General features: G+C 39.7%; 1 protein-coding gene and 2 non-coding genes across 3 annotated transcripts in view; all 3 read left to right on the forward strand.

Annotated features, from left to right (window-relative positions):
* ipo7 (importin 7) overlaps positions 1–22,354 on the forward strand; it is a 25,097-nt gene continuing 2,743 nt past the window's right edge. Inside the window, exons 1-20 of the mRNA XM_057330122.1 lie at positions 1–219; positions 6,571–6,652; positions 10,972–11,125; positions 11,268–11,426; positions 15,186–15,342; positions 15,444–15,533; positions 15,952–16,046; positions 16,217–16,301; positions 16,375–16,509; positions 16,622–16,721; positions 16,820–16,896; positions 17,466–17,582; positions 17,771–17,860; positions 18,843–19,008; positions 19,117–19,277; positions 19,399–19,527; positions 20,913–20,979; positions 21,061–21,186; positions 21,276–21,373; positions 21,452–21,547. Of these exons, the coding sequence (XP_057186105.1) occupies positions 136–219; positions 6,571–6,652; positions 10,972–11,125; positions 11,268–11,426; positions 15,186–15,342; positions 15,444–15,533; positions 15,952–16,046; positions 16,217–16,301; positions 16,375–16,509; positions 16,622–16,721; positions 16,820–16,896; positions 17,466–17,582; positions 17,771–17,860; positions 18,843–19,008; positions 19,117–19,277; positions 19,399–19,527; positions 20,913–20,979; positions 21,061–21,186; positions 21,276–21,373; positions 21,452–21,547 (2,268 nt within the window). The 5' untranslated portion in view covers positions 1–135. The remainder of the gene's footprint in view (positions 220–6,570; positions 6,653–10,971; positions 11,126–11,267; positions 11,427–15,185; positions 15,343–15,443; positions 15,534–15,951; positions 16,047–16,216; positions 16,302–16,374; positions 16,510–16,621; positions 16,722–16,819; positions 16,897–17,465; positions 17,583–17,770; positions 17,861–18,842; positions 19,009–19,116; positions 19,278–19,398; positions 19,528–20,912; positions 20,980–21,060; positions 21,187–21,275; positions 21,374–21,451; positions 21,548–22,354) is intronic.
* Positions 15,615–15,795, forward strand: LOC130563261 (small nucleolar RNA SNORA23). The gene has a single exon (XR_008964084.1). It is a non-coding gene; the product is annotated as a small nucleolar RNA SNORA23 (small nucleolar RNA).
* On the forward strand, positions 17,201–17,381 carry LOC130563265 (small nucleolar RNA SNORA23). The gene has a single exon (XR_008964085.1). It is a non-coding gene; the product is annotated as a small nucleolar RNA SNORA23 (small nucleolar RNA).

Consider the following 22,354-nt stretch of genomic DNA (forward strand, 5'->3'; position numbering starts at 1 on the left):
GCTGATCTATCCGGCCCATCGCGACTCCTCTTCCTTTCGCGCCGGTAGCCGAAGAATCTAGCGTCCATGTGCGCAGCGCCCGGGACTTTATAGATCGCCGAGCCCAACGAATCCGAGCCATACCGCAACCTTGTCATGGATCTCAACACTTTGATCGAGGCCCTTCGGGGCACCATGGACGCAAATTTGCGTGAGGCCGCAGAGAGACAGCTGAACGAGGTAAAGTTATCTTGTGATGATGATGATGGTGGCGGCGCTTCGGGCCTTGCGCACCATGATGACAGAACTGTCTTAACTTGGTTCAATAAAAAGTATCTTTAACAGAGTTGGCTGGCTTAGACCCTTATAGTAATTTTGTAATATAAGTTGGTTAATTAATTACTGTGTAATATTGTTCTATTATGTAGTTTAACGCGGGATAGCACTAGCTAGCAGCTCGTGCGAGTTAACTACGTCACCTAGATAAAAGCTCGCGCTAATGTGACAGTGTCGAACAGACGATGGGGCACCTAAATGTAACATTACTATGCTTAGTTTAATATTATAGCCAATCTTGTATTTGTTCTCATGTTTCGAACTACAGTACTTATGTGAGTGACCATGTATAAGTTTTATTTCGTGTGCTAGCGCATGTGATGCTAGGCGCTAGTCTCTCACGTGTCAACATGATGCGGTTGAGGGTTGTTGTCATTTCACTCAGTTCAAGAACACTGACATCTGCCACAGATGATCGCATTAACATCACCCACATTGACAGATATTATCCTTTAAATCTTTATTCTTTTGTGCGAATAAAATTTACAAGTCTGCCACTAACTTACGGGGGCCAGGTCTAACGTTATTAGCCACGGAGTTCCCCTGCTTTCGTTTTACTAACGTTAATCATGCCATTGTGTGTAACGTACTACTCTAATACTGCCATAATACGTCATATCGTGAACCTAGTTTGTTTTTTGTGTTGTGTATATTTATTTGGTGTTTAGAGGTCCAGTGTTCCTGCCTGAAGTGTTTTTGAGTGACTGTATTGTTAACATGAAGTCCCGTGGTGTATTAACTTATACCAAGAAATTCATATTTTTACCATGTCAATGTGTGCATATCGTGTTTTATCAGTATCATTTAGAAATGTTTATATGGTCGGCGTAGTTTGCCAGCCAGCTGAATGTATGGCTGCATTGCAAGAGAAGTTTTGCATATGATGACAAAGTATACTTGACTGTATTGACAGTAATGTATAGTTGTGTCAGGAAATGCTGTTGTTTTTTTTGTCGCTGAGTAATGGTGTTAATAACAGAGCCGGTGCTTTTGGTTTCTGGTTAGTGTGTTTGAGTTGTGTGGTGCAGTGTTGTTGGTCATGGGTTTGATTTCAGGAAACAAATTGATACATTGTATACTGTGGGCATTTTCCAAACACAAGTGAGCATCCCTATGCCCTACTCCCTTCGAAGGGCTGAGCCCTTGTAGTGAACTGTTTGAAGTAGGGATGTCATTTTAGACAAATTCCCATAATCGAGTTTCATTTACATTATCGATTAATCGATTACTCGTTAACATTAATAGGCATGATGACACGCAAAAGCCAAGCAAAACGCCATCTTCCTCACCTGAATAAAAAGGTTTCTAAGTTGAAATAAAGGCCTAGTAGCGTTGTTAAAATGAATCTGTGCGATAATATAATAATATTATGTATTTGATAATTAACATATGGACCAATTTACAAGGTGTCGCCGCCTCATATGTGCATTCTGGTAATTGCATATAAGCAGACTCATATCATTGCGCGCGTCTGCGTGAGAGAATAGGTTGATTTGTTATTATAAGCGTGTTATTTTCTTTTTAAATGTGCATAGGATACAGCGCATGGACACTATCGACAGTATTACAGCGAATCTGTAGAATTCGAAAAAGGGCATTTTAACTCACCATAACGTGTTATAACCTTTAGCGGTCCTGAAGTGACTTGTGTCTCACACTGAGGCATAATTTGCAGGTGGTACGAGTGGGACATGTTGCCACCACTTTTTGCCAAGTCAATTGTGTCCCGAGTAGGGCTGTGTGATTTGGGGAAAATATCTAATTGCGATATTTTTGACAGACATTGCGATTGCGATTTGATTTGCGATTTTAACTTTTCTAATTCTAGCTTCAGCTCAATATTGTTGTGTGGAGCACAGTATGGGTATAGTTACCCTGCTGAAAGAAAACAAAAAAATTGTTTCCAATGAAACCATTACAAAATTCATTTTTGTAGTGTGTTTTGGGCATTATTCAAATAGGGCTTACTGTTGTTCAATTGGTTCCCAACTTCCCGATTACATCACACCAATAGAATCCAAATACCTGTGTACACTATTATAACACTATTAATACAACTCCCATTGTAACCCTTAAATCCATAACATTTTCTATTGTGTTAGTGACATAGACATAGTTACATAGGCTGATTTATTATTTTTTAAGTATGTGGGATTTTTTAAAACAAGTAGAAAATGTGCTGAATGTTTAATTTCATCCAAGTGAAATTAGCAAAACAGTTAGATAGAATTTACATTTGTTTGAAATGCGGAGCTAGGCGTGAGTTGACACAGGGTGCGCGCGTGCGTCAAGCCTCGTCCATATTGCCAGATGCCCGTGTGGAGCCGGACTCAAGTACTATAAACGTCATTACGAAACAGGCTGTGTGTGCGCGTCAAGTTTAAACGGCTCGTCCGCGAGATGCGGGAGACGCGCGAGTATGATACAGGCTGTGTGTGCGCGTCAAGTTTAAACGGCTCGTCCGCGAGATGCGGGAGACGCGTGGCAGAGATGTGCGAGTATGACACAGGCTGTGTGTGCAGTCTTCTGAATTGGACGGTTCTTTAATATTTATTTGCCTAATATGATCGATCTGAATCTGCAGATGCCATAATAACACACACACTCTCTCTCTCCTGCCTTGTGTTTGTTTGTTTTTTTAATGACGGACGTTTACACAGTTGGCTAGGGCAGTGCTGATTAGGCATAACGGAGGTTCGCTCACTCAGTTGGTTAGCAAGAATGCCACTCAAAGCGGGCTTGGAACAGACGCGTTTCCTATTTTTCACATCGCTTCCACATCGCAGCCTCTTGCGATTAGCAAATCGCAACGTCTCACATCGCGATTGCGATTCGATTTCGATTAATCGTTCAGCCCTAGTCCCGAGCACTTATTTGGATAAAACTAAGCTTGTGGAACAAACACGCTGTGAATGTGCTGCTTGCGCATCCATTGTCCAAGCACAAAAAATCTGTAAACCAATAAAGAAGTGTAATGTTTAATTATTTTAGTTATATTTAGTTATTATATAAATATTTTCGATATTAAAGTACTGCTTTCCATTGATTTGACCGACCCCAGCGGGTGAGGGGCGGACTTTGTCCCCACCACTTTTGAAAACAAAGTTACGCCACTGGTCTCACATAAATAACATCATTATTTGTATTACATGAGCAGAAGCTAAAATAACAGTTAAATGATGTGATAAACCATTTCGAATAAAATAACTGATAAGCAGTCCACATGCGATTAATGCAAACCTAAAAACCCTGATGGTACTGTACACTTTAGGAATGCCGGTGAGGATTTAATAAACTTGTGACAATACGTTACCGATTCCACACATTATAAAATAAAATATATTTGCATTTTGCATCTATAGTGCTTATTTTGATCTGCAGCTTTAGATTGTTTTTCTTTGACTAAAACAAATGCTTAAAATGTTTCTTCATTATTATTCTTAACGAAAAACTCAACAATCATAAAATACCCTAGTATCATTACAAATGCACTTATGGTAAACTTTTACTAACAAAGGCTGGTAATTAGGGATGTAACGATTCACTCAGCTCACGATGCGATGCGAGTCACGATTCTGATCTCACGATGCGATTTAGTCACGATTTACTCAAGATTTATTTTGAAAAAATGAGTTGAAACAAATTAGAAATGAACAACTTCCCTTGCATTTTTTCTTAAATGCTTCACGTTTCTTTGTATGATAAAATAATGTTTTATTTCAAATAACAAAACTAAACTGCAATTTTATAACAAATTAATAATAGAAAAAGTCTCTTTAATATAAACAAACTAATACTGTCTGTGCTTTTCTTGGATTTTTTTGCATTTAAGAAATATCAGCATCCACGTTTAGATTTGCATTGAAAATAGCGGCCCCTGCTGTTCAAAAAATGTATCGCGATTCAGTTCAAGCCTCAACCGATTTGAATCGTTGCTCATTACAACCGATTTTCAACCGGCTCACGGTGAATCGTTACATCCCTACTGGTAATGGTATCCAAAGGAAAAATAACATTTTCTTTTGATACCAATAGTTATTAATTCATTATTTACTTTTAATTAAACAACAAGAAAATAGTACACTGACAAACTTGCTTATATGAAACAGAATGTTTATTAACAAAACGAACAAGACTGATAACATTACCTGTTTTGTAACGTAAATACGTTCAAAGATCTTCAGATTTTCCCCTTACTTCAACACAGTTTGTGGTTTATTATTATTTTAAATGAAAATGCAACAATAAAACAAGGACAACGCTACTTGTATTAAACGAAGAAATAAAACTTTTATTAATAAAAGCTCTCCTCTGCCTTGACCTGTCAATCATCGCGCCTCATGACTGCAACAGCTGCAGCTCCCGCTGACAGACGTGCGCCTCGCAAGCTCTTGCGTCCATTGTTCAAATGAACTTTTTTTATTTCTATAAAAGAAAAATGCAAAACTAAGGTCTGTCGGTAGCCAAGTAATGTAATAAGTGGATAGCCATTGCGTTTTTCCATGAGTCTGCTGTATGTGTTATGCGCATAAGCCGCACGCACGTGCATGACTTTGAACTCGATCATCATTTCGAGTAAACTGTTATCGACAATTAATCGATCGTCGATTAATCCTTAACATCCCTAGTTTGAAGGGTATATGGCATTACTGTCTCTCATGTATGCGTTTGGAACTCCCTTCACAAAGGGAATGACTTGCCAAATGTTACCTTGACAACACCACACGTGCTTTCTGAATCCAGCGCTCGTTTGTTGAAAATAAACAACATTTTTAAACTTGTTGAATATATTGAGTAATTATGTCTTATTTCACCGTTTTGGTGAAGTGTGAAGTGTTCACTCCACTTGGTATTAATAAAGGAAGTATATGGTAAAGGAAACCTATAAACAAGTAGCTATTTTTAAACATATTTTCCTATAAACTAAATGATCTTATACTGCATCTTAAATCATATTTATCACTGACAAAAATAGTCTAAAACAAATACAAACTAAATTATTGTACTTACATTTGTAGGTAACGTCAAAATCCCGCACCATATTTGCTTCAAAATGCCACGCGAGTACTCGTATTCCTAGATCACGTGATCACAAACGGAACTCACTTCCTTGAAGTGACCATGGCATGGACCCTTCGCAAAGGACTTTAGAAAAGACCCTTCGCGAAGGGATTTAGGCATACACTTTCATTTGGAACGCCTCTACAAATGGCGTCCCCTTCGCGAAGGGCGCCTAAATGCCGTTTGTTAAATGCCCTCTGAATCCAGTGTATGCTGCTTGTGTAGTTTTATTTCAGGATTTTAATTAAGACCATTATTTCTGTTTAAACAAAGTATTTGGTTTGTCAGTCTTACTCCCCGAAATATTAATAATTATTACATATTAAATTATTATTATTAATAAATATTCAAACTTTTCTTCAAAACCATTTCTGCTTTGAATATAACTCGGGATACTTAATTGTCAGGTTGATAGGGAGCTACATGCAAAACAGGTGGTTGAGTTTATTTGGTGTTGAGCGGTAATCCGTATACGGTAACAGTTGTTGTGTTGCTTCGGTAACGTGGGTAGACAATACCCAAGAAACCAGTCCATAAAACTTGCCTGACAGGTAATAAGACTTTGTTGCTCATTGTTTAACACACCTGTGAAATGTTAATTCTTTAACCTCACTGAACTCTTTGTGACTAATGGCTAATGTCTATTGAGGAAATATTTGTCCAATGAATGGGCTAAAGAAGAGCTTGGCTGATGCCTGCTGTGGTTTCCAATGACACAGTCACCAAGTTGGCAGACCTCTAGGCCGCCCATGTGGAGAGCAGGCTTAGATTCCTGTGTGGTGACACTTCACAGGGGTCGAGATGGAGGAAGAGCACTGCCATGTGTTTTCACGTATTTTAATCACAGCTGGAATTGCCACAATACGTGTTAAACTCTGCATTTGACAATTTATTTATAGGAGGGTAAACGCGTTGTTGAGATGACCATAAAATAGAGAAGCTTGATGCATCCTAGTTGAATTGCCTACAATGTGCTTGTTTCTGCAGAAAGTAATGCTGACTTGTGCATTTTCTGTTTATGGTCTGTGTTAAATGCCAGAGGTTACAAGTAGATGTTTATTTCAGAAGTGCTGGAATTTCTTAAAATCCAACAGCAACAGGGGTTAAAAAAGCTGTTTTACCCTGGTAATTGTTAATTATGATTTGTGTTGAATTTTTGTAGTTTGTAATGAGTCATCTTTTTCCTCTCTACAGGGCCATACCCAGGTCAACTTTGTGTCTACACTACTGCGGGTGACCATGTCCGATCAGTTGGATTTGCCCATACGGCAGGCAGGTACGTTGACGGTTCTAGGAATCCAGTGTTGGCCTCCTCCCCAGCATAAGCCCGTGTTACTCAGAACGCTGCTGTCATATTTATGAAGTGTAAGCGAGTCTAATGCACTCAATCCTCCTCCTAACTGTCACCAAATTTACCATCCCGTCCTGCCTTCAGTGTCATATGTCATATGTTGACACAGAGCAGAGAGATTCCACTTTGTGTTTGCATGCAGCATTAACACTCAGCCTCAATGCTTATGAGGTGTTAAATCAATGTTGTTGTTTTTAGATGTGCTATATTGTATCGTTCTAAAATGGATGAAATCATCAGTGGGTTGACAGAATGACTAGTCTTTTTGAGTGGCGATAAAATGATACCTGTGCAGGGTTTTTCCTGGCTCAAAATGTGGCGGAGGTGGTGCCATCCTGATCTTGTACACACACATAGGCCTACCGTACCTTTAAGTGGCTTAACCAGAGTGACTTTGAGTTTGACATATTAAAAGTTCTAATAAAATTTGATAAAAATGACAATTAAGTTATATATAACATTACTTTTATTCAACCAAACAGAATTTTTTTTATTATCAAATAAAGCTTTTTTATCATTTTCAACTAACTTTTCAGCCCACAATAGCCAACTGAATTAACCAGTCTTTCTAAATGAGCAAAGCTCATTCACATCTTTCATTCTCTGTGGTTCACTTTAAATGATTTAATGATCTCTTATATTCGTTAGTGACTGAAAAGTTCAATAGTTTAAATGAATCGGTTCAAATGAGTCATTCGTGTGCGAGTCGTTCTGAACGCAATGTGCGTTCATACTGGCAAGCTCGCTGTGTACAGTATACGCTGATTCAACGATCCAACTGCACATCTAAAGACATTACAATGATGTACGTCATGTTAATTTAATACATTTCAAGAAATTAAACGTACTTGGATGCAAAACAAACAGCCGTGAAACACAGGCTGGCTCTTGTTCTGCAACTCCACTGTGGCGTAATGTCGCAACTGCAGTTACAAATGACAGTCTGTTAAATGCACTCAGCATTTCTTGTGAAGACTCGCAACATAATTTCGGCGAGAGCCTGAGGCGGCACGACATTTGACGGAGGCGGCCGCCTCCAATTTCTCTATGCAGGAAAAACCCTGCTGTGTGCATAGACCGCTTGTTACATGGGGACCAGTATGTTTTGCATGTTTTACTAAAAAAAGACAAAAAGTTTTGTCTTTGAAATGAGAGCCGCAGCAGGCATTAAAACTTGCCTGGATTTTTGCACAATAGCATTCTAACTTTAAAAGGATTGTTTACCAAAAAATGGAAATTCTTTCATCATTTACTCAACCTCATGTCTTTCCAAACCTGTATGACTTTCTTCTGCAAAACACAACAGATATTTTGAGGAACTTTGGCAAACAAACAACATTGGCCCCCATTGACTTCTATTGTGTAGACACAAAACCACTGAGACTTTCAAAATATAATTTGTGTTCAACAAAAGAGTCATACAGGTTTTTAATGACATGAGAGTGAATAAATGATGACAACATTTTCATTTTTGTGTGAACTGTCCCTTTAAGGATTTTTTACATTTGTCCTAGAGATTATCATTACTTTTTAAAGACCGTTCGCATTGTGTCCACACGTTTGTGAAACTGTACCTGTATGGTTATGAAGTTTGTAATTTTATGTCCATAGATGTGGTTTCGTTGCATTCTCGTGGCTAGCAATTTGCTTTTAAAGTCCTCTATTTTGATCAAAATGGAAACGTTCATCTCATTCTGCATTTGTTGAACAGCCATGCCCTTATTTGCTTCATTACATATTACAGAAGAACTTTGTGCTCATAACTGAGTTAGGAGGAGCACTCACACATCGAAGACGCAAACTATTTGAAGAATGTACTGTGATGTAAAAAAACATGCACAACTGTTATAGACTAAAATAGCACAGATGCATGATCTTTGTCATACATCTTTTGCTTACCCCTGCTTTTTACTGTTCAGGAAACCTGTAACTATGAACTTGTGAACTGTCAAATATCAAAACCTCACTCTGCAGAAGAAGTCTCTTAAAATGCAATTTATCACAAGGAAAATTGATAAAGGACAAAAGGAGCCACCGCCTTATGGGGTAGAAAAACAAGAGTCCATTGTTGTGTACTTCACCATTTCAACAGATGCATTAGGTCATCAGGATATTGTTTCAGACTGTTTCATTAATGTTGTGTATTCTGACATTTTGTGTATAATATTGTAGGGTAGTTTGTTCATCCGGACATGGGATGGGGGATAAGGCGCAGGCACCTAGGCTTGGCATTTACATTTATTCATTTAACAGATGCTTCTATCTAAAGTGACTTGCTACTGAGAGAGCATTTCACATTTCGCCTTCACCAGTATGCAGTACATCGCATCTTAAACAACCCTGCTGCATATTGTTAGATTTGCGATCGAGAGAATTGCTAATTCAGCAGCAGGCAGGATTACTCTCATCCGGACACACGAGCCAGTCTGTCAGCAGTCTGATGTCCAACTGTCTCTGATCAAACCAGTCCTTCTCACTGCTAACACGTTCAGTGCACACAAACTCCACATACGTGGTATGACTGTCCGTGTTAGTGTTAGACCGCCACGACAGGAAGTGATGGAAGTTCCTGATGCTGAGTGTGCAGTTGTTGAGCTCTGAATGCATGAGGGGTTTTACTGAAGCTGTGTGAATAGAATTGAGAGAGACACCTGCTCACACCTGCCTGGCTTTTCAACAAATGCACAGCTGTAGCGTGACTTTGACTCTCTTGACTCTCTTGTGGGCATTCAAGCAAAGCCTGGTAACCTCAACCATTTTTTGTACTCGCTAGGCTAAGATTACAAAGCCATCGAGATGAGTACTAAAATATTATGGTTATGCTTGGAATGATATGTATGTTGTGTGTAGAATGGGAATTCTCCGTATGATTTAAATGCTGATCTACCAACTGCATTTACCAAAATGTGCAGTATAGGACAGTGTAAGGAATAAAATGGAAACAAAACTCAAGTTTTGACTCAATATTTGAAGTCCCACTGAAGAATAATTTTAGAATAACCAATGACGTTTCGTTAACATCAGTCCAGCAAACTAGGATGCTGTGTGCCGTTCACCATATAGAAAATAGTGAAAGTGTGAACAAGTAGAGCTTCAGAGACAGCTTTAGCATCCCTTATAATGTATAGGGTGGGATTCTTCTGATTCTAGAAAGCATTTGATTGGACAGGAAATTTAATGAGAAGCTGAAGTGCTGAGTGAGTGCATTTACATGCACAGTATTACTCCGATTATGTTTAATAAGATGATAACATGAAAGGTCATGTAAACGCGGAAAACGTTTCTTTTGTCGGGGAAAGCTCATAAACGGTGTAAGCAAAACCCGCTCGGCAGAGGTAGTTTTTTACCCATTATTCCGATTTTGCGTTGCATGTAAACACCTTTGCCAGTTTTCTCTCAGTTTTGTTTGTGCGCATGTCTGACAGCGCAATAGTAAAAGTCCCAAACGGAAGTAACAGTAAAATAACGCATAAAAGTCCATGCAGTTGATGTAGAAACGGCAAGACGAGAAACTATTGTTGCAGATGCAGGTACTGTGGACATTTACATTTATGCATTTGGCAGACGCTTTTATCCAAAGCGACTTACATTGCATTATCCTATACATTTATACATACGTAGGTATAGGGCTGTCACGATTATTAAATAATCGTCTCATCGCGATTGTTTGACCTCATCGCGATGGTTTCAGATCATCGCGATTATTGCACATCTCTATAGAAGACACTAGGGGGAGCTGTAGTGTATCTGCATATTGCATATTTTAGTGTATATATTGTTACTTAAGCATGGTAATACTTGTAAAATGTACCACCACAACACAATCACTTGCATTTACTCTTTGAACAGTCACACACACTATGGTACTTTAATACTCAATTAAGATGTTGTCGTTTAAATATTATTTGTTTCTATCGTCAGACATAAAAGAATAATTACAGACTAATGTTCATGTTTCTATGTCCAGTCAGTAACTCGACATGTGCTTGGAAACAATGATTTGCATTCATTCACTCACAAGTAACACGAGGGTCCGGGTGACTGTGTAATGCATGCTTGGCCGCTTCAGAAACAATGTAGCAAAACATTTCAAAATAGAGATCTCCATCTTATTATGAAAAGTGTAAACAAAATGCTTCATTTTGAAAGTATGGCGGAACAAATTAGACTGTGGTGGGCCACCATAGTCTAAGTAATGAATGGGAAACACTGCTCTTACCATGTCCTGTATGACTCTTGTTCAGGTGTGATCTACCTGAAGAACATGATAACACAGTACTGGAGTGAAGGGGAAAATGCAAACGCTGAAGTACCCTCCAGTAACATCCCAGAAGAGGACAGGCAGTTCATTCGAGATAACATAGTGGAAGCCATCATCCAATCCCCAGAGCGCATCAGGTAACACGCACACGCACGCACGCACGCACGCACGCACGCACACACACACACACACACACACACACACACACACACACACACAAAGGGGAACTGGAGTCACATGTTCATTGCTATCTTTTGTCTTTTCACTTTCAACTAATAGAGTGCAACTCACAACCTGCATTCACCACATGATCAAGCACGACTACCCTGGTAGATGGACTGCCATCGTGGACAAGATTGGCTTGTACCTGCAGTCTGATAACAGTGGCTGCTGGCTGGGCATCCTGATGTGCCTGTATCAGCTGGTGAAGATTTACGAGTAAGACAAACGCTTGTTTGTTTGCCCACAGTACAAATTTGTTTTTTAGGGTCAGATCTGTTTCTTTAAACAGTATGTACTATATTTGGTGTACATTTGTGGCTAGGCGTTTGTGTGATGCCAAATGACAGTAGCAAGGACAGTAGGGATGCTCCGATCAGGATTTTTGCAGCCGATACAGAATACCGATTTTTTTGTCATCATGATCAGCCAATACCGATCCCGATTTTGATGCTTCAAGCTTTATATAAGTGATATGTAAGCTCTGTGATCACCGTTAACCTTTTTTCAGTTAAATTTATACTAGAGATGTTACCTTTTGCAATATATTTTGAATTTTGTTATATTTTACAATATTATATTATGTAATATATGTTAATGTAATATAACTATTGTTTTAACAGAGTACTAAATAATCACAAAAAATATTCATTATACAGTGAACATTTTAATTTTAAAATTAGACTTATGCATAACAATATGCATGTCAGGTTACTTAATAAAGACAAAAATAAACCGAAACAAAATGGGACAGTCTGATGCAACCTACAAGGTTTATTTAAACATTGTCCAATGGTAAACTTTGGAGGACAAACAAACATTTATCTCACAAAATGGCGAAGTCTGATGTAACGCATTAGGTTTAATTAAACATTGTCCAATAAAAGACTGATAAATAGAATAGAAATAGAAAATAAATATAATCATTTATACTCCAAAAAGAACAAAATGGAGTAGTCTGATACAAAAAACTAACAGGAATATAATAAAGTGATTGTCAAGCTGTTGAGTATCCCTTCCTACTTAATTAGGTAAGGCAAGTTTTTTTTAAATGAATATTAGTTTTTCTGCATTTTGGGAAGACAGTCTATTCCTCTTTTCATCCATAATGTGTGCGGCTGTACTGAATAGCCGTTCACTATCAACACTCGTTGATGGAGCACTAAGATAGACTTGTGCTGCCTCTGCCAAAGCTGGGAACCGGCCTTTATTCCTCTCCCAATACACCAGGGGTTCTGCAGATCGTGGGATGACAGGCTCAGAGAAGTACAGATTTATCTCAGGTGCTGCCGAATCACTTTCGCCGTAAGCATTGCTGCCACTGGTGTCCTTGAGAATTTCCTCATGCATCTGCTGCAAAGAACTAGATGGAAGACCTTTTGGTGGGGCCACAGTTTCTCCAATCTTCTCACCAGAGCTATGTCCTTGCCTCACTTGTACATCCAACACTTCACCGAGCAGTCTGTGTGCCTCTGGTTTGGTTTGATCATCAAAATATCTATCCTTGTACCTTGTTTTGAGAAGGAAAAATAACCATCATTATAAATAAAATATAACTTTGATATCTTTAATATTGACTAAGACCATACCAAAGATTAAAATCATAGGGAAATTATTTTTAAAAATTGAACTTTGAATGCTCGTTATCTCATGCAATCTCATTAGTTTGAATTTTTAGCCTGGATTTCAAACACACATGCTATGAAATATATACATTATATCTACAAAATTAATTAAGACTTACCTGGGATCAAGGACCGTAGCAACAACATAAACAGGTTCCCTATCAATGCTGGAGAACCTTCGTACAACAGCTTCGAGAAGTGTTTGTTTCAATGTTTTTACTCCATGGTCTGAGTCCGATTCTCTCTCAAGGAGGCGCTTCAGGGCACTGATAGATGGGATGACATCAGCCGCAGATGTTATTAATTGAGATGAATTAATTTCCACTGTGTTGCATTAAGAGTCGGGATGTCATAGTCAGCTGTGTATGCCATTAAAGCATGTTTGTGTTCCAGCAGGGAGTTGAGCATAAAGTATGTACTATTCCAACGTGTGTCAACGTCCTGTTGCAACCTTTTAGGAGACTGGCCAAGTTGTTTTTGAATATCTCCTAACTTTGAGTATGCTTGGGGCGAATGTTTAAAATGCCCAACAATGCGCCGGCTAATAGCCACAGCATCATGGACAGCCCGCTGTGAAAGGACTCCCTCGTGAACCACTAAATGCAAAGTATGTGCCATGCACGGCACGCTGCGTAAGTTGCAGTCTCTCATGGCTTTTGCTGTGTTCCTTGCATTATCGCGTAGTACGACATGCACTTTCTCCTGAGGTATGTCCCAAGCCTGCAACATGTCTTTGTATATTATAGCGACTAAAGCCTCGGCAGTGTGCGCGCCACGAACTTCTTGGGAGTGGAGAACCACTTTTTATCTCTTTTAAAAGTTTTGAGTTATCCACTGCGCTGTCAAACTTAACATGGACATAGGTGATACGCTAGAGCTCCAAATGTTAAACTCACCGCAGTCACATTTTCGTGCAGCAGACTGTGTGTGCGGCTGTAGACATTTTGATATAACTCTGGGAGAGCTACATCGGTAAAATATTTGCGCCGTGGCAGTTGACAACGTGGTTCAAGATGCCCAATAAGACGTTTAAATCCAATGTCCTCTGTGACTGACAGGGGTTGGTTATCAATGCATGCAAATTCAATTATCTTTGTGGTTATAGCCTTGGCTTTCTTGCTGTCTGGTGTGTAAAGTTCGTGTCTTTTGAGAGCATCTGTAATGAACGGCTGAGTAAGTGACTACATTACTAACCGTTGCCTTCGCAGTCGCCAGTTTCTCGCATTGGGCATACGTCTCGCGGTGGCTCGTTCTTAAGTGCCAAATCAGGTTCATCGTATTAAACGATTTGGACAATGCTCATCCACGTGAGATTCCTTAAGAACACACACGGCAAATTGCTCATTTTTCGTTGTTTTTGGAAACGTCGTAATGATTCCAGACAGGCGATGACATGACTGCGGCGCCAAATCATTTACGTCGTCACGCATTCTGGACGTCATCACGCGGTGATGTCATAATATTGCGATCGGTTTGTGAGATCGGCTAAGTTAGTGAGTACCGATCGAGTCATAAAATGTGATTATCGGCCGATACCGATCTGCGGCCGATCGATCGGAGCATCCCTAAAGGACAGTGTTGTTTATGCCCATGTCATGCCACTGCAGTGCCAAATTCATGAGACATGCACTTATATGTGCAACTAAATGCTAATAACTATCAGATAACACAAGAAGTGTTTCTGTAAAATTGTGAAATTGTTGGGTTTTATTGAAAAATGTATACAGGGACATTGTTATTAAATGGACTTACACTGGTGTTAGTCAACATAAGTGTTGACCAGGTTATGATGCCTAAACAAGTCATGACCTTCACCCTGTTACAACACAGTTTTTACATGATCTCACACAATATCTGTTGAAAGTGCACCTAAAAATGAAAAATATGTCATCATTTACTCAAACCTATATACTTTTCTTTGTTCTGATGAACACAAAGCAAGATATTTGGAAGAATGTAAGCAATTTCTGGGACATTCACTACCAAAGTAGAAAAAAATATTAAATATATAAAATATAAAAATTAGAAATTTTGAAGAATTTAGGAAAGCAAACAGTTCTGGTGCACCTTTGACTATCATTTTATTTTTTCATTCTATGGTAGTCAATGGTGCCCCAGAACTGTTTGATATTCCACATTTTCCAAAACATCTTTTGTGTTCAACGGAACAAAGAAATTCATACAGGTTTGGAACAACTTGAGGGTGAGTAAATGATGACAGAATTTTCATTTTTGCGTGAACTATCCCTAAGTGAGCACTTTGAGAATGACGAAAAACACAACTTGTATCTCATCCGATTTGAGCTGTTTGTGTAAACAAGACAATATTACACTCGCTCTGTGCTTTTATAAGATATAAGAAGCCAGAGGAGCGCCAGCCGTTGGTCGCGGCCATGCAGATCTTCATGCCCATGTTGAAGGAGCGTTTCATTCAGCTACTGCCAGACCCATCCGGCGATTCTGTCCTAGTGCAGAAACAGATCTTCAAGATCCTCTACGCTCTCTTCCAGGTATCATCATCACCGATTCCTTTATTACTGATCCACTCGCTGTTTAATAGAATAACAGCTTTCACTGTTCAGGTCTGTTCATTGAGTGGTCTGTTTTACAGTACAACCTCCCTCTAGAGCTGATCAATCGCCAGAACCTGACTGAGTGGATGGAGATTCTGAAGACCGTTGTGGACCGAGATGTACCTCCAGTAAGGATGTTTGCTTGACTTAATGCCTTGTTTTTAGTATGTTATAAAGTAGGATGTTTAAGGATCGAATGATTGGCTGTGGGTGGACGGTGTGCGTAGTGTCTGTCTGCGTTTAGTGCCGTCCACAGTCTGTGTCTTACAGAATGTGTGACTGTACTCACACCACACTCGCAGCCAAAGAATGACTGGAGATCATAGTACTGGCTCAGTGACGTCTACATGACCCTCCACCACTGACCAGCCTCCATAGTCTCCTACAAAATCCCTTAAAGTCAGCATTGATGTATTAAATCAGTCATGTTCAGAATAATAAATATGTCTGCAATACGTACAATGTGAACGTTTTAAAATGTTTTGCTGCCCTGATAGACGTTCAGTCATACAGACTTTTAAAGTGCTTGCGGGGGTTGTTTTGCAGGAGACCCTGCAGGTGGATGAAGACGAGAGGCCCGAGCTGCCCTGGTGGAAATGCAAGAAGTGGGCGCTCCACATCCTCGCCCGGCTCTTTGAGAGGTACAGCCTGAGGCATTTACATCACTTCCTCCCATGAGTACTAAAGATAGAGCTCTCATGGCTGACTCACCACCCACTGAACCTCAGCCCACGCCGGGCAGTTAGTTATTTTCAGCGGAAGAGTTTGAACTTTACTGAGATTCTCGCATGTTTGTTGTGGTTGCTGACAGGTACGGCAGCCCTGGAAACACAACCAAAGAGTACACAGAGTTTGCCGAGCTTTTCCTCAAGGGTTACGCCGTGGCTGCACAACAGGTACAGCGGAAATGCAACAGGTTGGGGGTATGCTAACATGAGCGGAGAGAACTGACCACCTGTGTTCCTCTAGGTCCTGTTGAAGGTCTTGTATCAGTATAAGGAGAAGCAATACATGGCTCCAAGAGTCTTACAGCAGGCACTGAATTACATCAACCAGGGAATCGCACACGCCGTTACTTGGAAAAACCTGAAGCCCCACATCCAAGTATGTCGACATTGAACTTGAGCAAGTTTGTGATGATATTAGCGTTAATCCCACTTCGTCCAATCAGAATTTAATATGAACTTTCGATTATGTATCTTGTGTGTGTTTACAGGGAATCATTCAGGACGTAGTGTTCCCTCTCATGTGCTACACAGACAGCGACGAAGAACTCTGGCAGGAAGACCCGTACGAGTACATCCGCATGAAATTCGGTTAGAGCGACACCATCGCCATCTGGTTTATCGCCACAAAATGTCATCAGCTCTGAAGTCATGTAGATCTCATGCTTTCCCTCTTTACTTCTCCCTAGATGTGTTTGAAGACTTCATCTCACCGACCACAGCGGCACAGACGTTGCTTTTCACCGCATGCAACAAAAGGAAGGAGGTGGGTGTTTGGAAGACGCCATCTGGCACGATGAAGCCAGTGATGTAAACGGGTTTGGCTGAGTCTCGTTGCCAACCTTCATGTAACCAATCAGCAGCCTTCAGTTCCCTCAAGAGATCTGTAGGAAAGCTGATGAGATCAGGCAGAAAAAGTTTGTTTTGCCATGGATGAGTTCATTCTTAGGTTTTTTATATTTGAGTTAGTTTTTATATTTTGACATTTTAATTGAAAGTGTTTGTTGAATGGGTTTGTTAAATCTCAAGCTGGTTGAACCTGTTCAGAAAGTCTCGATTGATTGGCTGTGGGTGGATGGTGTGCGTAGTGTCCGTCTGCGTTTAGTGCCGTCCACAGTCTGTGTCTTACAGATCGTGTGACTGTACTCACACCACACTCACAGCCACAGAATGACTGGAGATCATAGTACTGGCTCAGTGACGTCTACATGACCCTCCACCACTGACCAGCCTCCATAGTCTCCTACAAACCCCCACATGACGCGATTCATAGGATGACCTGCTCTTTCAAGTCTTCTCAATTCTGACTTTTTATGTCACATTGTTTTGTAACAGGTGTTGCAGAAGTCCATGGGGTTTTGTTATCAGATCCTCACAGATCCCGCTTCAGACCCACGGAAAAAAGACGGCGCTCTTCACATGATCGGCTCGCTCGCTGAGATTCTTCTGAAGGTGAATGGGCTTGATTGACTATTGTTTTCAGTATTGCCCAACAACAAAGTGTGTCTGGCTGGTGCTCCACCACCAGATGGGATTTCTAAAAGATTTTTTCAAATACAATAGATTTCCTGAATATAATGATACAGTAGAAAAAATGAAAATTTGCATATTTAAGTCATTCTGGATTTTTTCCTGAACAGAGAAAGATCTACAAAGACCAGATGGAGTTCATGTTGCAGAATCATGTCTTCCCTCTGTTTCGCAGTGAGCTGGGTTACATGAGAGCCAGGGTGAGATTTAAGACATTTTAGTCATTAACCCTCTGTAGTAAAGCACAGGTTGTCAATAGGTTTGGCACGGCAGTTCGGCCACACACCAATTACATTACTTATCCACCATCGTTTTACTTATTTCTAGAAATAACATCTATTTCAGTTGGACAATGTCCACTATTGTTATAAAGTGAGATTTGTCTGATCCATATACATGAGGAGCGAAAGTGATGCGAACATATCTTTTTCTTGTTTACATGATGTAATCGGTAACACCAGTGTTGTCACATGTTTATTATTCCCTGGGAAAATGTACTGTGCTATCCCTAGTTGTCAGCTTTCTTTTAAAGCAGGACCTTTTTTTCCACCCATACATTGAAAAGAGCTATGGAACCCTTTTTGTGGGAATATAAAATGATTTACGGGGTCTCAAGGAGGCCCTTCAATCCGCAATGTCAGAGACAAATAGTTAGATGCATATATAATTTATTTATATTTAGTAATAATTATATTTAAAATGATAAAATACAAATAAAAAATTATATAAATGGTTATTCATTAAAAAAAATCTGTATGTGTGTATGGGTTTATAAATACAAAATTAATATGCACAGTACAGAGACATATATTACGTAAACACGAACTTTTATTCTGCATGCGATTTAATCTTTTGACAGGCCTTAATCTTATAAATTGACTTAAATTTTTAAATATATATAATTTAACTCTTAAGTACTTTTATTTTGTAATTGCAAATGAGCAAACATGCCATAGAAGTATAGCACTTCTCATATTATTGCCTCCCTAAGATGAAAGTTTATTTGGATAAAACCTGCTGCTAAATGTCAAATGTAGAAGTTGTCATCTAGATTTAGCTTCATCTTTTTTAATGCAGGTTTTATTTTGTTATATTGTTCTACAGTTCATTATACTGCCTGAATTAGAATCATTTCCTGTCTGATGCTGGCCGCATGCTGATAAACATGTGTTTTGCCTCTAGGCTTGCTGGGTGCTTCATTACTTCTGTGAGGTGAAGTTTAAGAATGACCAGAACCTACAGACGGCCCTGGAGCTCACGCGCCACTGTCTCATTAACGACAATGAGATGCCGGTTAAAGTGGAGGCTGCTATCGCCCTCCAGGTGCTCATCAGTAATCAGGAGAAAGGTACCACTCGCATTTCCTGTCCTTATCTAACTCATTTCATTAAAAAAAAAACATTTCATCTTATCGCTGATTGGATATGGCTAACTTTTTTCTTTCTCTCCCCATCAGCAAAAGATTACATCACCCCCTTCATCCGGCCCGTGATGCAGGCCCTCCTCCAAATTGTACGCGAGACCGAGAACGATGACCTTACCAACGTCATTCAGAAAATGATTTGCGAGTACAGCGAGGAAGTGACCCCCATTGCCGTGGAGATGACCCAGCATTTGGTATGACCAAGCTATTCAATCCGCCTATAGAGTTATGATCATCCAAAGTAATTTGTATTGAGAGCTTTGAAGTTTCTTATAAGATGTGTGCATACATTCATGTTAAGCTCTGCTCTATCAGGCCATGACCTTCAACCAGGTGATCCAGACAGGACCTGATGAGGAAGGAGGAGATGATAAAGCAGTGACCGCCATGGGCATCCTCAACACCATTGACACGCTGTTGAGTGTAGTGGAGGACCATAAAGAAGTAAGAAATGAGCCATGTAGATGAGAGAATCATGAGTTGTTCTCTCTTGCCTGTTGCATGATGACTTAATTCTAGCCACCCACAACTAGAAAAAAACATTAAGTGGTGCCAATTCTAAACAAAGTGCCTCATAGGTTGGGAGTGGAGCTGTCTTTTAATAGCCCTGTGGAAATCTGCTCTTATTAATGCAGTAGATGCTTTCTTAGGAAAGATATTTCATGCAGTAGCTCCAGAGAGCGTTTACACACTTAAGCCTGCTACAGAATGTTCGATTTCAGCAATCTTATAATATGACAGGTCACACTGTGTGACATGGATCTAATAAACTTGGGAACGACATGCATGTGCACTGCACGATGATGACACCTCCATTTTTATTGTCCACTCAGTAGACCTAGGTCGAACGATCAAGCTAAATTTCTGACACTGCCAGAAAATGATTGCATGCGGTCTTTGATCACAAGACCCGGACTACTGCTGTCTTTCATTCTCTCACTGTACTACGTTGGACTAGCGTTTAGGAGCCACGACCGCAGAAATCGCCACGGTTGTCATCTTTCGTCGGGGACAGCCACAGTCTGTAGCAGGCTTTAGGCCCAGTTTCACGGACGAGGCTTAAGGCTTGTCCTAGACAAAAATGAATGTTAGAGCTGTCTTAACTTAAAATAACTTGCCCTGACATATCCTAAAATACAGTGCCATTTTTTTGTCTCAAGATGCAAACCAGTGATGATCTTTTATATAGGCGACTTTAAATAATGCATAGTCCTGGCTTAAGATAAGCCTTGTCTGTGAAACCGGGTCTTAAAGTGACAATTTACCCAAAAATGATAATTCTGTCTTCATTTATTCAACCTCATGCTGTTCCAAATCTGTATAAATGTCTTTGTTCTATTGAACACAAAAGATATTTGGAAGAACGTTAGCAATTTTCAGTTCTGGGACTTCATCCACTACCATAGTATGATTTTTTTTCTCTGTTGAACACAATGAGATATTTTGAGGAATTTAGGAAAACAAACAGTTCTGGGGCACCCTTGACTACCATTTAATTTTTCCTACTATGGTAGTTAATGATGTGCCAGAATTGAAAATTACTAACATTCTTCCAAATATCTTTCTGTGTTCATCAGAACAAAGTAATTTATACAGGTATGGAATTACATGAGGGTGAGTAAATGATGACAGAATTTTAATTTTTGGGTTATATATTTAAAATATATTGTGATTGAATTAGACCAGTTATCTAGTTATTAATTGGTTATTTACAAGCTTCGAAGCATTGTGTCTGTTCAGGCAAAAAACAAGACACAAAATTTTATACGACAGCAATATATATGCAAGTCTGATTATACTGATTCTCACTCCTGATTGGTTGATTGCAGATCACCCAGCAGTTAGAAGGCATCTGTCTGCAGGTCATCGGCACAGTCCTGCAGCAGCACGTCCTAGGTGAGTTTCACACGATTAAACACTGATCACATGTACAGGAGACCTTCTGAATGTGTCTGACTTTGTTTGCACTTTTGGCAGAGTTTTACGAGGAGATCCTGTCTCTGGCTCACAGTCTGACGTGTCAGCAGGTGTCGCCACAGATGTGGCAGCTCCTTCCTCTGGTCTATGAAGTCTTCCAACAAGATGGATTTGACTATTTCACCGGTAACACACAATCTAAGATTCAACTCAAAATTTTCTGTGTGGAAACGAGCATGGTGAGGTATGTCATGCGTTACATGCTTTTATTTTAGATATGATGCCACTCCTCCACAACTACATCACAGTTGACACAGATACACTGCTGTCTGACACTAAATATCTTGAAATTATCTACAACATGTGTAAAAAGGTAATGTAAACGCCCCCTTGAACACAAACATTTGTTTACGAACCGGTAGCAATGTGAGTGAAAATGTTTTCTCTTCAGATTTTGACAGGAGATCCGGGAGAGGACCCAGAATGTCACGCAGCCAAGCTGTTGGAGGTCATCATTCTCCAGTGCAAAGGTCGTGGTATCGACCAGGTTGGTTTTCTGATCTTTATGACCACACCATTTCTTTGAACTTTGGTTTTTGGTAGGGGTGTAATGATACTTATGGGTAGGGCTATGTAACGATAACATTTTTGCATCACAAAATATCATACTACGAAATATCGTACTACGTATCATATGCGATAGAGAGAAGTCTCTGTGAGAAGGGGAAGCACAAGACACAATCTGTGTCTCCACGTGGTTTACAAAGCGTCATATTTTCCTTCACAGTCGCCGGTAAAACACAGCAAACTTGAGTGTGACTGCTGGCGAGTCACCCCGAAACTCATTACTAAGGCAAGCGCAAACGTTTTATATGAAAATGTTAATTTATCCGCTAACATGAGCTGCTGCATAATGTGAAATGCAGTATAAAACCAAAAGAAACCAGCGCTGTACCGATTAGAGAAGTGATGAAGTGAGTTGTACTGTACATTAAAAGATTGAATGACTTGCTAAAGATCGAACCAAGTATGTAATTTGCATGATTAAATGGAAATATTTCTTTTTGAAAGATAAGATATTTCTCATTCATCACCGTCTCAAGCAAAGATACGTGAGCCAATGGCGTTTGAGTGTGAGCAGTGTCTGAGCGTTTCATTGGTTGAATGTACTGAATGAATACGCCCTTCACTGAACGAACGATTGAGACTGAATGAACTGATACATGTCGTTCATGGTCTAATATTCTCTGTGTTGCAACAACGCATATCCAGTAGTTACTCTGAAAAATAAAGGTAATGACCTGGTTTAATTTAATTCTAAGGTCAAGTAAACTGTCAAAACAGCAATTAAATT

This window comes from Triplophysa rosa, linkage group LG1, assembly GCF_024868665.1.
Source record: "Triplophysa rosa linkage group LG1, Trosa_1v2, whole genome shotgun sequence".
Taxonomy (NCBI): domain Eukaryota; kingdom Metazoa; phylum Chordata; class Actinopteri; order Cypriniformes; family Nemacheilidae; genus Triplophysa; species Triplophysa rosa.